At 48.4% G+C, this 14,791-nt stretch overlaps 1 protein-coding gene across 2 annotated transcripts in view; it reads left to right on the top strand.

Moving 5' to 3' along the window:
* Window positions 1-14,574, top strand: part of ST14 (ST14 transmembrane serine protease matriptase) — a 42,769-nt gene extending 28,195 nt beyond the window's left edge. For both annotated transcript variants that reach the window (XM_035138938.3, XM_035138937.3), the window contains exons 10-19: window positions 388-497; window positions 1,964-2,094; window positions 2,509-2,613; window positions 3,810-3,917; window positions 4,068-4,181; window positions 5,646-5,768; window positions 6,649-6,832; window positions 8,046-8,320; window positions 9,697-9,836; window positions 10,954-14,574. In XM_035138938.3, coding sequence (XP_034994829.2) covers window positions 388-497; window positions 1,964-2,094; window positions 2,509-2,613; window positions 3,810-3,917; window positions 4,068-4,181; window positions 5,646-5,768; window positions 6,649-6,832; window positions 8,046-8,320; window positions 9,697-9,836; window positions 10,954-11,115 — 1,452 coding nt within the window. In that variant the 3' untranslated portion in view covers window positions 11,116-14,574. The remainder of the gene's footprint in view (window positions 1-387; window positions 498-1,963; window positions 2,095-2,508; window positions 2,614-3,809; window positions 3,918-4,067; window positions 4,182-5,645; window positions 5,769-6,648; window positions 6,833-8,045; window positions 8,321-9,696; window positions 9,837-10,953) is intronic.
* The last annotated feature ends 217 nt before the right edge of the window (window positions 14,575-14,791 follow it).

Below are 14,791 nucleotides of genomic sequence, written 5' to 3'. Positions count from 1 at the left end.
CACCTTTTAAGTTGCGTTCCTGAAATAAATGCGCTTTTCGACAATATTCTAATTTTCCGAGTTTCACCTGTATACAAACTCGCAGCATATGAACAACTTGCATGGTAACACAGACTTGCCATGGACAAATTCAACGATATTTGGAATCCGTTCTTACAAATACTGTAATAGGTTAAGATCTGGTGAAGTACAATAACAACTTTGCAAAGTTAAAATAGAAAGAAAAAAAATGCGTTCTAAAGCTCATAATGAAAAATCCCATAGGGCCTTTGGGCTGCTCTTCTGCGCCCTCTGGTGTCAAATGTTTGTAATGCAGTTACAATGATATAATTGACTAGGTGTAGCTGAGTCCGTCATCTCTCTTCCCCCCCCCCATCTTGTCCTCAGGTCCCCACGGAGAAGAGAGCGAAGGTGCGCTTCAACAACTTCTTCCTTGCCGAGCCTGGGACCCCACTCAATTCCTGCCCCAAAGACTATGTGGAAGTCAACAACGTCAAGTAAGAGAGCTAAGTGCCAAAACTGGTCTGGGGGGAGAAGGGGTGAAACTAAAATCTGGGACATGGTCTGCATGGCTAGGTTTACACAGATGGTGAGAAATAGAGAGGGCAGACAACAGGGCGATGCCTTTATGGAGAAACTGAGCCTTTATATAATGTTTTGGGGTGGGGAAAAAGTGCAGGATAATGTAAGCCCATTTGGAACCTGGTGGTATTAATTTATCACATTGGATTTTGGTATGGAATTTTGTTCCGATGTGCTTAGGTCTTGTTTCTGCTTTTGTTTTATTTGGCACCTGTTGTTATGTTATAAATAAGCACAAGTGTTTTTGGTTTTTTTAAAAAGTTGTAGCTAATTATTGGATCTGGGGACCCCCAAGTCCTGCAGCTGTTTTGAGACTACAATTCCCATCATCCCTGACCCAATGGTCCTGTTAGCTAGGGATCGTGGGAGTTGTAGGCCAAAATCATCTGGAGGGCCGAGTTTGAGGAAGCCTGCCCTGAGGCTGTGATTTCTTAGAAGGAGCTGGAATGTGAATGTTGTTAGGAAAGAGACCTGGCTTCCTGCCTAAAAGGCATCAGGGTCCCATCCTGGGGCAGGGCAGGGTCAAGGCCAGCTTGGCTCAGGGGCACTGCTCCTCCACATGGCCTCGGCATCCCCCGGGATGCTGTTGTGGCACCTCTCTCTCCAGCTGCTCCTCCTATTGGCAGTGGGGCTAGACAGGGTTTGCATCCTGAGTTGGAAAATATCTGCAGACTGCTGCAGCTCTGGAATAAATGGGCATTAAAGACACCGGTTCCAAAAAGGGCTCTTATGAACTGAAAGCAGAGACGCTTTGTGCGTACTTTTGTAACCCAAGAAAGTGTTTAATAAAAGCAATTAGAAAAAAAGCAAAACAAAACGTAGTTTTTTTTAAAGAGGAATGGCAAACAGTGTATTAAAACAGCTTAAAACGGCAAATACGGTAGTTTAACATAAAGAGCACTGCTTTCATCTAAAAAGCCCAAGACGGCATGGCCAATGATTAGGGATGATGGGAGTCATAGTGTGTGTTGGCAAAGGCATATATACAAATAGGTTTTCAGAGAACCTGGCTGTGGGGCTACCACTAAAAAGCTCCCGTCTGCTATGCTTTCCATTGAACCTCTGATGGCGACAGGATGGAGAGCAGAGCATCTGAGGCCGAGATCAATGCACAGGCAGGCTCAGATGGGGCAAGGAGGTTCTGGAGAGAGCCTTAGGTTCCCACACTGTTCAGGGAAACAAGCTCCTTAGTGCAGCAATTCGGTCACTGGGCAAGACTAGTTTTGTATATACTGTATTGTGCAATGGGCTTGGTCTCTTAAGGTGGGGAGGAATGGGGAGACCCCCGTCCACCTCAGTGTCTGTGTTTGGAATGATGTTGTCTTAAAAAGAGGACCACCTCTCCTCTCATTAGCTCCCTGCCTCTGTGTGATCCCTTCAGGTACTGTGGCGAGAAGAATCAATTTGTGGTATTGAGCAAAACCAATAAGATTTCCGTCCGTTTCCATTCGGATCTTTCGTTTGTAGACAGCGGCTTTTCGGCAGAGTTCATGTCATACCAATCCAACGACCGTAAGTGGGAATTCTGTGAGGTTGGGGGTGAGGTGCTGGGAGTGGGGTGGGTGGGTCAGATGTGGGGTGGGGGGGCGAGACAAAGCATTTGGACCTTTTAAATGACGAAGGAGGGCATGGAAGAGGTTCATCGCATGGAGCACTGCTTGGAGGAAGGAGAAAAGAAGGGGTCTTGACCGCATTCCCTTTGCATGTTCAGAAGTAACTTCTGAGATTCCTTTTCCAGCTTCTTGCATCCAAGGGCGGCCTTAGCACTTGCAAGGGGAAGAGACTTTTCCCAGGGGAAAGAGACCTCCCGTGGGGCAGACTGAAAACATCCCATTGAAAAAGGAGGCAGGGAATTGGTACTCTGCACTGTTTGCAAGACTTAATGCACCTCTCCTCTCTCCCCTCACCCCAATTTCTGACCTGTAGCCTGTCCAGGCAAATTTGCCTGCAACACCGGCCGCTGTATCGCCAAGACGCTGCGCTGCGATGGCTACAATGATTGCACGGATGCCAGCGACGAGAAAAACTGCAGTGAGTCCTTCTTCTCTGCTCAGCTCCCTTTAGAGAATTTGGAAATGTGGATATGGAACGGGGCTATGCATGTTTTATGCCTTGATCTTGCATTATAGTGGATCTGGTTTCTGCCACCAAGTGAAAGTGTGCAAATTGGACTATGCCTCATACGGTTTGCAAAACTGTTCCAAAGATGAGCTGTTGGGAGTGCCAAAAAAATATATGTTTCTGTATAAAACCCCTGGAAATCCCAATTTCCACACCCCAACCTACCTGCCGACCTAGGAGGTTTTGGCAGGCAATGTCTTCTACATCCTTTGACGGGTATGTTTGCCATCATATGGTCTAGAAACTTGCTTTTAAAATAAAGCAAATTAAAGCCATGATTCTCTGGGTGGTGAATTCTGTGGCCAGCACCAAACTCAATTGCTATGGTGAAGGGTAGCTTCTAGACCTTTTGGCACAAAAGATGAATGGCATAGCTTCGCTGAAGGGCAAGTCCTGATCTGCCATAGAAAGAACATAGAGAGGCCACTGCCTTTCATCTAGGACCTGGGAGACCAGAGTTTGAATCTTCACTCAGCCATGAAGCTCACTGAGTGAGATCTTGTGCCTTTCACTGCCTCTCAGCCTATCCTACCTCACTGTGTTCATTGTGGGGAATTGAATGTGGGGAGGAGCCATGTATGCCACCTTGAGCTTCTTGGAGGAAAAGGTAGGGAAAATATGTGATAAATAAATTAAAAGGCTCCAGAAACCTGAGCCTGTTGAGGAAAAAACCCAAGAGGATTGTCTCTAATGCTGGTCCTCCTCAGAGCAGACCCATTGAAGTCAATGGACTTAAAAAAACCTCTTTTTCTTTTTAAAAGCAAGCTATACAAAATTCTGCAAAACAGGATCTGAGGACGATCTACATAGTCGATATAAAATTATTGATTATTGTAAAAACGAAACAAAAAACCAGACATAAAATAACTACTCATGCTCATAGATTTCAATGGGACTACTCTGAGTAGGACAAGCACTGGACCAGCACCAGTGTATTTTTCCTGCTTTTTGCATGCTTCCCTTCATGTCTCTTTGTGGAAGCGTTGGGTTCTCCCAACCTTTACTTCAGCCATCCCATATCTGACGCTCTGTGGGGCCCTGTTGCTCTGTAAATCCACCAGGTTGCGCTGCGTCTCTTAACTGCTTCTCTGTCTCCTTCTTCCCAGCTTGCAGCGAGAAGCAGTTCAGATGCCGGAACGGTTATTGCAAGCCGAAATTATGGTTCTGCGACGGCATGGACGACTGCGGGGACGGCAGCGATGAGGCCGAGTGCAGTGAGTGTGGATGCAGGGTGCCTGGGGAGGGGGTCTTGGTCACAGTGATGTGAGGCCAAGGGGGGCCTGTCCCTGTGCCAGGGACCTGTGCGGGTGCCTTATTCTATGTTTTTGCAATTTTGACGTGTGGCTTCTCCTTCTGTTGGGCAGAATGTCCGGCAAATAACATCCGGTGCGGCAATGGCAACTGCATCCCGGAGAGCAAGAAATGCGATGGCAAGGATGACTGCGGTGACGGCAGCGACGAGGGGAGCTGTGGCCGTGGTATGAATCTTAGCACCAAGGGGAGCTGTAGGAAATCATTGGGTTAGGAGGGTCTGTTGGCCCAGCTCCCTCTTTCTGCCCTCTGCCAGCCCCCAGACGCCTGCCTTCTCCCTTCCAGCCAGTCGAGGGTGCGAATCCCTGCCCATCAGCTTCACTCTTGCCCTTGTAGAACTTGGCAGGGAAGAGAAGGAGGGAGGCAAAACTCAAATTAGTTGGCTCTGCCCAGGGCCGGCTCCAGGTAGAGTCCCGGTGGCGCGGGGCGCCAGGGCTGGTAGGCGGGGCGCTGTGCGGAAGCCATGCTGCATCCTGCGAGGGTGGGGGCGCCGGAGCGATCTCCGCCCCTCAGCACCAGGGCGCCCGACCTGCTCGAGACTGCCCTGGCTCTGCCCATCGTCAGCTCTGGTGCCCCCCCTACTGTTGGTTTCTTTGCCTTCCACCCTGCCAGTCTCAGGGGGCACCAGCAACCCCCGCTACGCCAAGGTCCTCAGAACAGGACTTGCAGTCAGTTGCTAGGGACGGCACCGCTTTGGCCTGGGAGGGAGCAGGGTTCAAATCTCCCCCACTTGGCCATGAAGCTCCCTGGGTATGACCTTGGGCCATTCAACATTTCTCAGCCGAACCTACCTCCCAGGGTTGTTGTGGGGATACATTGGTGAGGGGGAAAGAACTGTGTACACCACCTTGAGTCCCTCAGAGAAAAAGGTAGTAAATAAATGAAAGGAAATAGCCAGAAAACTGGGGGAAATTTGCTTTATGCACTATGCATAAAGCACTAGTTGAGGTCTGCTTTTAGAATCCAGAGGCAGAGTGCAGCCTTCCTGTCCTTCCTGCGATTTGAGGAGGGGGTTTCATTGGCAGCAGGGGAGACAGATAGGCAACCCCCCACCCACACACCAGTGTCCCAGTATTTGTTCTGGTTTTCTGAAATCCCAGTGCCTTAGCTGTATAGGGGGCAGAACTTACCCTTGGAACTCCCTGCCTCTTGATATCAAGCAGGTGCCTTCACTGTGCTCTTTCCGGTGCTTGCTAAAAACATTCTTGTTTAAACAAGCCTACCCAGATATGCTTATAAAGTTGACATAGCTTTAATCTGTTTTAGCGTCTCAATGTTTGTATGTTTCAAAGTAGGGCTGTGAAATTTTCTATCCTTTTTTTATTTTTTGCAAATCGCTTTGAGGGTGTTTAAAAACAAGAACAAAACAGTCGAGCATTGCATAAATTTTGTGAAACGAATAACAATAGAAACATGCACGGCAGCAAACAGCCTTTCCCCACGAGGAGGATGGTTGTTTCCAGGGAAGCCCCTCTCCTCTGCTCTGCTCTGAATTTCCCCAGCAGGGAGATTCTTACCGGAAGCAACCAAGATCCTCTGTGGACGTGGATCTCTCTGTGCTTAGCTCAGGGAATGCTGCTGTGCTAGTGGTTTCCTGGCGCTGAGCCTCCTTGCCTGTGGTTTGCTTGCAGCGGACACCGTCTCCTGCAAAACGTACACCTACAAGTGCCGCAACAACCAGTGCTTGAGCAAGAAGAACCCGGAATGTGATGGGATTAAGGACTGCAGTGATAACTCGGACGAGGACAGTTGCAGTAAGTTATGGTTCTAAGCTGTCAGATTTTGGGAAGCCGGTGACCTGAGACGCACTCTTGCATGTCTAGCAGAGGGCCAGCAGCCCAAGAGTACTTGACTGGAATGTCACTCACACCACAAATTTAACAGAGAACAGCAGCAACAACAAGAATAATATTTATACCCCTCCCATCTGGCTGGGTTTCCCCAGCCACTCTGGGCGGCTTACAGCACATCAAAAAATTGTAAAACATTAGACGTTAATGTTTTAACCGATACAGGGTTGCCTACAGATGTCTTCTAAAAGCCAGATAGTTGTTTATTTCCTTGACATCTGATGGGAGGGCGTTCCACAGGGCGGGCGCCACCACCGAGAAGGCCCTCTAGTAACCTCAGTTCTTGCAGGGAAGGAACTGCCAGAAGGCCCTCGGCGCTGGACCTCAGTGTCCGGGCTGAATGATGGAGGTGGAGACGTTCCTTCAGGAGCAACAATAGGCTGCCTTCTAGGATTGTTGTAGCAGTATGATAATGCATGTGAAACCCTTCCAAGGGTTCAATCAATATATAAATGCTAAACATTCCTGCTGCAAGCCTCTTTCGCCTGTTTTGCAAATGCATGCAATGACAGCCCTCTAGCTGCCAGTTAATTTTGCAGAAGCATTTGGAGGCAAGGCTGGGAAACCTGTGGCTTTCTGGATATTGGTGGATTACAACTCCCAACCCGTGTGGCCGATGAGCAGGGATGCTGGGAGTTTTAGTTCAGCAGCACCTGGAAGGGGCCAAGGACTCCCTGCCCCTTCTATTAGGGTCTAGAAGCAGGAGTGATGTGTGATGTTGCTTGGGGATTGCAGGAGGGCAAATGTACTAACGCGCTGGTGTTCTGAATCTTGCTCCTTCCAGACTGCGGCAAGCGCTTCTACAGCAAGCAGTCACGGATTGTTGGTGGGGAGGACTCCGACCAGGGCGAGTGGCCGTGGCAGGTCAGCTTCCACACCAAGGACACTGGTCATTTCTGCGGGGCCTCCTTGATCTCTCAGAATTGGGTGGTGTCTGCTGCGCATTGCTTCCAGGATGACTGGAAGAGGTGGGTAGAGATCTAGGATTTATCCAGTAACGGGCTGGCTTACGTTCTCCATATACGCTTGAACCTGAGGGTGAGGCTTCTGGGTCCTTTGCGCAGTGTGCTGGGAGTATATTGAGTCCAGTGGAGCATGGGGTGGTGCCGTTTTAAGGTTGGGTCTCTGTTCAGACCTGAACAGGAGCTCAGAACAAGATTGAGAGGGGGCCAGCGTGCATTGAGGCACATGTGCTGTTATGAGCGTGACACGTGTTGCATGCACACAACGTCATGCCCCTGGTGCGTGTTGTGCATCTGTGATGTCATGCACATGTTGCTCTCCTGATGCCAGGAGGAGGTGGAGCATGGAGCTCAGCGCAGCTTCCTCTCTCGCGCTCAGGAGGAGCTAGCCACTGAACCACACTGCCCCACATTCTCTGCCCCTTCAACATCAAGGGGGCCCAGCCTCCTGCTAGCACATACTGAGGGGGCTGAAGACACCTGCCCCCTAGGAGCTGGCACCCCTGAACCAGAAGAAACTGTGACCCAGGAGATTGTCTGCTTCCAGTTTCCCCTCCATTGAGGGCTTTGCAAATAATTTTGGAAAGCTACCGTTCTCTTAAGACAAAGCTTCTTCTGCAATGTACCATGGGTGCATCTTATCCGGGGGTTTGGTTTGAAGGGTTCAGTGTAGACACGAAAATCATGCATACCCAAATAATTGGAGCCACCTCCGCCAATGGATTGGGGGGGGGAGAGGAGAGAATTTTCAGCACACCGACAGCCCCTGTGCCAAGGGGACCTCGTCCGGCAAGCAAGGCGGAGAGCTTCTAAGCTCTTTTCGCACTTGGCAACCCAAGCAGACCCAGCATAGATAGAGCTTCTAAGCTCGCCGCCTTCCTTGGATCTAACTTCTGTGACTTCCACCAGCCGTGTATAGTTGATGTCGCACAAGTTAATGGCATACAAGATGAGATCATGCTTTACCAGACTGGCTATACTTTTTACCACCGGCATTATTGGAATTACCAAAAGGCCATAGGTGAGGTGCTAGCAATTCTTTAGATGAGTTTTAGCGCTTCTTGCCAACCTTTTTGGGCCAGTGGGCACATTTTTTTGGGGGGGGGGGAGTCAGGGGTGTGGCACAAACTTGAGTGCTGCAGCATGCGTGGCATAATGGTTACCCCCTCTAAAAGAACAGAGCGCCCTCTGATCTTCTTACCTGGCAATTCCTCCGCAGGCATTTGGACCACAGGACGATAACAGCCTACATGGGGCTTCTCGACCAGGGGGACAGGAGCAACAGCAACGTTCAGCAGCGGGGCCTGAAGAGGGTCATCCGCCACCCGTACTTCAATGACGCCAGCTACGACAACGACATTGCTGTAGCAGAGCTGGCCAGCCCGGTCGAGTTCAACAAATACATCCAGCCTATCTGCTTGCCTGATGTCACCCATGACTTCCCCGTTGGCAAATCCCTCTGGGTGACGGGATGGGGAGCCACTCAAGAGTCAGGTGAGTTGGGGTGTGTGTGTTTTAAAGTATTTTTTATTAAAGATTTCTTGAATTACAAAGGTGTGTGCAGTGTCTCTCATATTTTTACATGTATCATTTTCGCAAATCAGTTTCATTTGTTAAGACACTAAGAAGAAAGAGGGAAAACGAGGTGGATAGGGGGTGGATGGGGTGGGTGGGATTAGGTGACGATGTTTCTGTTTTGCTTAATATATGTAGGGCTTGATGTCAGCTTTGTTTGTGTAGGTTCTCCTTTATTTGCTGTGAAGGGGGGGGGTGTTGTATGTCTTTGGTCTAGACGACTCTTGGTGCCCTCCAGTTCTATGATTCCAACTCAGAGGCGGTGGCGAGGGGAGTAAAACAAGGGCAGATCTGCAGTTTGGTGGAAGAAGGCAACATTACACACACACACACACACACACACACACACACACACAGTATTTTCTGTGTATAAGACTAGATTTTCCCCCTTAAAATTAATGTAAAAAATGTGTGTGGGGGGGTCTTATACACGAAGGCCATCTCCTCCCATTTTCTCATATCGGAGTCCCCCAAAATAGAGGCTGTCCTATAGATGGGAAAATACGGTGTGTGTGTATGTGTAATTCAGTGTGTGTGTGTATAAACAAAGATAAAACGAGAGTCATCTCCGAATCCACCCCAGTGGTGGGTTTATCAAGAGTGTATATGCTAAAATCATGACAACCTTAACAAGCACAAAATGATACACGATAACCTCTGTCGCTTGGACTCTTGTCCACAAGTGAAAATATATATTGTATCAGCAGCAGTAATGGTCTTGCAGGGTTTATATAAAGACAGGAGGAAAGAACCAGCAAATGCTAATTAAAATATGTGTTTCGTGCACGGCAAACTACGCTGGGGACCAGAGTTCCCCCAAACTTGGGTCTGCAGCTGTTTTCGGACTACAGTTCCCATCATCTCTGACCACTGGTCTTTGCTAGCTAGGGATGATGGGAGTTGTAGTTCAAAAACAGCTGGAGACCCACGTTTGGGAGGCCTTGCTGGAGACCATAGGCACCATTCCGCAGTATGCCTCATTGTTTGTATAATCTTACAAAGTTGCTCCAGACTACGTAAAAGTTATCGTAGGCAACATTTTACGTTAAAGGGAGCAGCAGCTTCTGAGTTCTTCCACCCTGATGCAACTAGAGGGCCAGAACCAGTGGCATCTCTTAAGGCATTTAAGAGTTTTTTGTGGGGGTTGTGTATCTGGGTGACTTGTAATCGGAGAATCCATTGCACACTTAGTAGGGCTTGTTTTACTTTTACCTTTTTTTTTAATGCTTAAAAGAGCATCCTGAATAAACGATATCCCTGCTCCCATGTAACTCCTCTGTGGTCCTCCTCTGCAGGAAACGGGGCCAGCATCTTGCAGAAGCTGGAAATCCGTGTCATCAACCAGACCGTGTGCAAGTCCCTGATGGTGCCCAATGACGTGACGGAGCGCATGATGTGTGTCGGGGTCCTCACAGGCGGGAAAGATGCCTGCCAGGTAGGAATGGTCCACAGGGAGAGAGGGGGGGGCGTGGCTGTGGAGAGCTCGGAATACAGCCCTGCCGACTTCTTTCTTACTTTAACTAATCAAGGGAGGCTGCAGTGAAAAGTCTCAAGGCGACTCGACGAAACAAAATGCAGCACAGGAAGGCCGTTTAAAACCAGAAAAGCTTGAAAACGGGCAACACAAAACATGCAATGCGCTGCAATTAAATAGCAACCTATTTAATAAGAAGAACTGCACTGTGATATCGGTAGTTTTATTTTCAGTTTCCCCACCACAGAATTTGCCTTTTCCCTAGCTGCCCCCACACTGAACTATCTACTACAGGCATCCCCAAACTGCGGCCCTCCAGATGTTTTGGCCTACAACTCCCATGATCCCTAGCTAACAGGACCAGTGGTCAGGGAAGATGGGAATTGTAGTCCAAAACATCTGGAGGGCTGAAGTTTGGGGATGCCTGATCTACTACGACTTCAGGGTCTCATCGCTGGTCAGTTGCTGCCAGTTCAGACCCTATGAATGCATATGTGAAACTGAGATTTATTTTATTTTATTATTTTTGCTGCATTCACAAGGCATTCACCCCCGGCATTTCCATGCCATGCATAATTTCAGTGCGCATACTCTTGAGTAGAACTTGGTTGGCTGCAGCCCACAGGCTCTGCTGTCCGCAGTGACACCCCTGCCTCATTGCCTCGCCTTGCAATCCCAGCTTCTTCTCCCTTGGAGATGCCCAAACCCAACCGAGGGGCACAGGAACCCCACCAGAGCCACAGTGCACCAGAGAGGCCATTTGGTGCAAATGCTGGTCTCTCCTGAGCTACAGCTGGACAACTTTCACACTTTCACACAGAGTGCGAAACCTAGCCAAAGAGGAGGTAGACCGAAAGGCGGCATTGCTCTATTTATTGCAACGCAAATACAGGCGGATATCATTCAGCTACCCTCGTACGGTGATTGGGTGGTCGCAGCAATGCTTGATTTCTGGAGCTTTAAGTTGTTATGCATAAACTTCTACCTACCCACCCACCCCCTGCACATACAAATCAACCAATTGTGGAAAGAGGTGGAAGCCTATGTTCTGAGCATGTGTGCTCTTGTCTCTTTGCAGGGAGACTCCGGTGGGCCACTGGTCAGCTTGGAGGCCAACAACACATTGTTCCTGGCTGGTGTGGTCAGCTGGGGGGAAGGCTGTGCCCAGAGGAACAAGCCAGGAATGTACACTCGTGTTTCGGCACTGCGGGCCTGGATCAAAGAGAACACTGGCGTGTAGGTGGCTGCGGCCACTGGGACGGTTCATACGACTCTCCTTTTTTCTCTGGGTCTATCAAGCTTGCAGCTGAAGACATTCCCCTGTGATATGGAGGGGGTTCTGCAAATCTTGTTCGCTCCTCTAATTCCTTCTCGCCCCCCCCCCAAATGAAACCAGTGACACTCCTGGATTCACTGTATGCGGCCAATTGGATGGGCAGTTGCCACTTTGAGAGCTCCCCTCTGCTGCTCATGCTCTTCGGCTCCAGAGACTTTCTGAAATAAGTTTAATGTGAACCTGCTTTAAATCTGCAAGGGAGCTGGTACCTCCAGTGCAGGCCGCCTGAGGCAGGGGCCCGGTAGGTGCGGTACCCCTAAATGACCACTAGTTGGCAGCATGAGGGCCAAGTAGCCTTAAGTGAACACCAAGTGGGCACTTTGTGTGTGTGTGTGTGTGTGTGTGTGTGTGAGAGAGAGAGAGAGAGAGAGAGAGAGAGAGAGAGAGAGAGAGAGAGAGAGAGAGAGAGAGAGGATAAAATGACGTGTCGTTCTGTGTTTTTAGGACCCATCTGGTCTGCTGTAGCATGTGTGATGTCTTCCCTTTTCTCCTCTTCTCCCCCCATTCCCGAAAAACCCCACCAGGATTCCCGCTGTGAATAGGATAGTTCCCAGAAAGTTGTTTGTTTTTCAAAGCAGCTGATAGATCGGAGAGGTTGCCTGTCTTCTGTGCTCTTTCCCCAGACTTCAAACACACCCAGATATATTAATATTGCAGGCCGGTGTATTTATCCATCACCCCCTGCCAGATAAGACATTTGTTAACAACACCCCATCTCCCAAAGGTGGCTGGTTTGATGGAAAAATGCCTTGGCTAATAGGATCAAATCTGCTATTTCATCTTGGTATTGTGTCGCCTCCCCCGAAAAGGTGTGCTTGATATTACGACATTAAGTGCAGAGTTAACTGCAAAGTTCTCCAGTTATAAAGGTAACTGAGATATAAATGGGTGGTCTTACCTCCATCCAGTCCTTTCCCGTCTGCCAAGTTTTAATTTCCTTGTTGCAGTAGGTTGTCTATTCAGGCAGGCTGCCTTCTGCACCTGAAGCCCCATCACAGGTCCCATAAAATGTGTTCAGGGGCTTAGGATTAGGGTATCCAGCACCTGCCCCATTAAGCTTTGCCTACCTGGGGCACACCTTAGACTTCATTCCCTGCCTGCCTGCCTTGAGCTCATTGTGTCTCTTTCCTCACCTGACTCCCTGGGATAATGGCTCTGGCTGCAGATGTCTCTGCCCATCGGCTAGTTAAAAGGTATATATATCTTTGGGTCAGTACTATTCCCCCCCCCCAACATCCTGCAATACTGTTTCTTCTCCTTGCAAGTTTATGTAACTGACACCGCCTTGACTTCTACCTTGTCTAAACCTGCACTGATGACTTTGACGCGGAAAGCCTAAAACGAAAGATGAGACTGTTGGGCTCCTCCTACGGAAGACCTGTTGGAACATCTCGCAGCCCTAAGTGGGCAGCAATAGCTCCGAAAATATCACAAGGGGGATCCTCTCTTGCAAAGCAGTTGCTTTTTGCAAAGGTTAAAAACATCCCTGTTCTAACTGAGGGTGCAGGTGTTGAGAGTGAATAGAAAGGAGTCTCAGACCTCAATATTTCAGATATTGGCTTTTTTTAAGAACCGAGGGGCATTGTCTGTGTCTCAGAATCCTGTATCCCCCCCTTGAGCAAGAAGGATTCTAAACCAGGTGACTGCTGGGACATGCAGGAAGTTCCAGGTGTCCTGATCCTGCACTGCTGGATCCCAAGAATGACCTTCTGGGACTTGTAGCCTCCCTCCACTGGGTTATTCTCAAGGATCCAGCTGGTGCAATACACTCAGACACTATAGTTCAGTGTTTCTCAACCAGTGTGCCTCCAGATGTTTTGGGACTACAACTCCCATCATTCCTGACCACTGGTCTTGCTAGCTAGGGATGATGGGAGTTGTGTAGTTTTGTGGGGAAGCTGTGGCCTTCCAGATGTTGCCGAAGGACTCCAACTCGGCCCCAGCAGGGCCAGTGGTTGGGGATGATGGGAGTTGGGTCCATCAGCACCCAAGAGAGCCATACCTTCTCCACCTCTGCCTTAGGAGAACATTCTGAGTCTGGGTTTTGTGAAGGGTTGGGGGGGAAGATACTGGCTTCACTTTTCAGTTCACCCCCCTGCTTTGTTTTCCTTTTAAAATAGGGTGGATGTCGGTAGAGCCATAGAGTGTGTGCGAAAGTGAGAGAGAACCCATTTGTATGCGTGCATGAATGAGATTTTTCTGGCCTGTTATGGGTCAGAATGGCATTGCCAATATGTGCCTTAAATGTATATCGTTGTTTAATGTACGGATCTCGGCATGTGATGCTGAAGTTTCGTTTCTGTTTTTGGTGTCGGTGGGTGACTGTAGGGGGTCCTTTTTTCTGTCTGCGGGTGCTGTATAGCAATGCAGAGAACACCTTTTAACATGGTGGAACCCCTGATTGTGTAGCAGCAGTACGGAGCAAAGGATATTGGGGTGGGGGCCATGTGCCCTGCACATTTAAACCGGCGTCTTTCCACTTTGAACATTCATGGCTCCCCACAAAGGATCCTGGGAGCTGTAGTTTGTTAAGGGGGCAGCGCGGTGTTTGGAGACCCCCCTGTTCTCCCTCCAGAGCTACATCCCTCTGGGAATTCCAGCTCTATGAGGGGAGAATAGGGATCTCATAACAGCTCTGCCCCCTGAACAAATGGCCGTTTCCGGTTTTTATGGGGAAGAAGCCATGACTCTTTAAAAGTGGTACATAGTTCCTTGAATGTGTGGGGCAGGTGGGGCCTTGGGTAATAAGCACACAAAAGTAGAGATAGATATGGGGAGAGGAATATAGAGGACGCTATAGGGAGAGACTGTCTTTCTCTACACTCCCTAAGCAGGTTTCCCCTTTTTTGTGCCTAATTGTGTTTTTGTTTTGTTTTTATAATGATAAAATGTTTTCTCTATGAACCTCTGCTATACTCGCTCCATATATCTGGTATTTCGCCCATTGTTGGTCTAGCTTATAGATGTGGAAAAAATAAGCAGGGAACAAAAAAGGAGTAGTTTTCTAAAATAGGAAAAGTGTCTATTTGCATTTTCAAAAGGGTATTTAATAATCTAGGAAATGCACCGGTGATTTCCATTTTTTGCAAAATGAAGCCACAAGAAGGGACAGATAAGGGGACCCCCCCCCCGCCAATAATTTATCTTTTATTTTTTTAAAGACAATGTAGAATTATTTTTAAATGAGTTGACTTTCAACTTTCTGTTGTTTATGTAAATATTGTACCTTTTAAAAAGAAAATAACACTGTAAATACATCTAAATGGAAACGTGACACCCTTTTTGCTGTTGAAGGTCTGAACTGAGATTGTTATGTCTGGTGATTTTTAATCTGCATTAAAACCCAACTTTTTTTGTACAGAATGTTAGTCTCGTTTGATAACATCAAAAGGTGTTGAAGTGTTTGTAACAAAAAGGATCTCAATACAGTACATTGCCCTTTCCTTTCCTTTTTTTTAAAAGCAGAACTTTTTAAATGCGAGAATGGGAATCAGAGAAGTGGGAGAGAAACCTCAAAGGTCATTTAGCTCAACCCCCTGGTTTAGGGACCTATATTTGTTGACCATGGTGGTTTGTCACT

Source organism: Zootoca vivipara, chromosome 14 (genome assembly GCF_965207765.1).
Source record: "Zootoca vivipara chromosome 14, rZooViv2.hap1.1, whole genome shotgun sequence".
In the NCBI taxonomy this organism is placed as follows: Eukaryota; Metazoa; Chordata; class Lepidosauria; order Squamata; family Lacertidae; genus Zootoca; species Zootoca vivipara.
The sequence above is the reverse complement of the archived record's forward strand: the minus strand, read 5'-3'. Positions and strand labels throughout refer to the sequence as shown.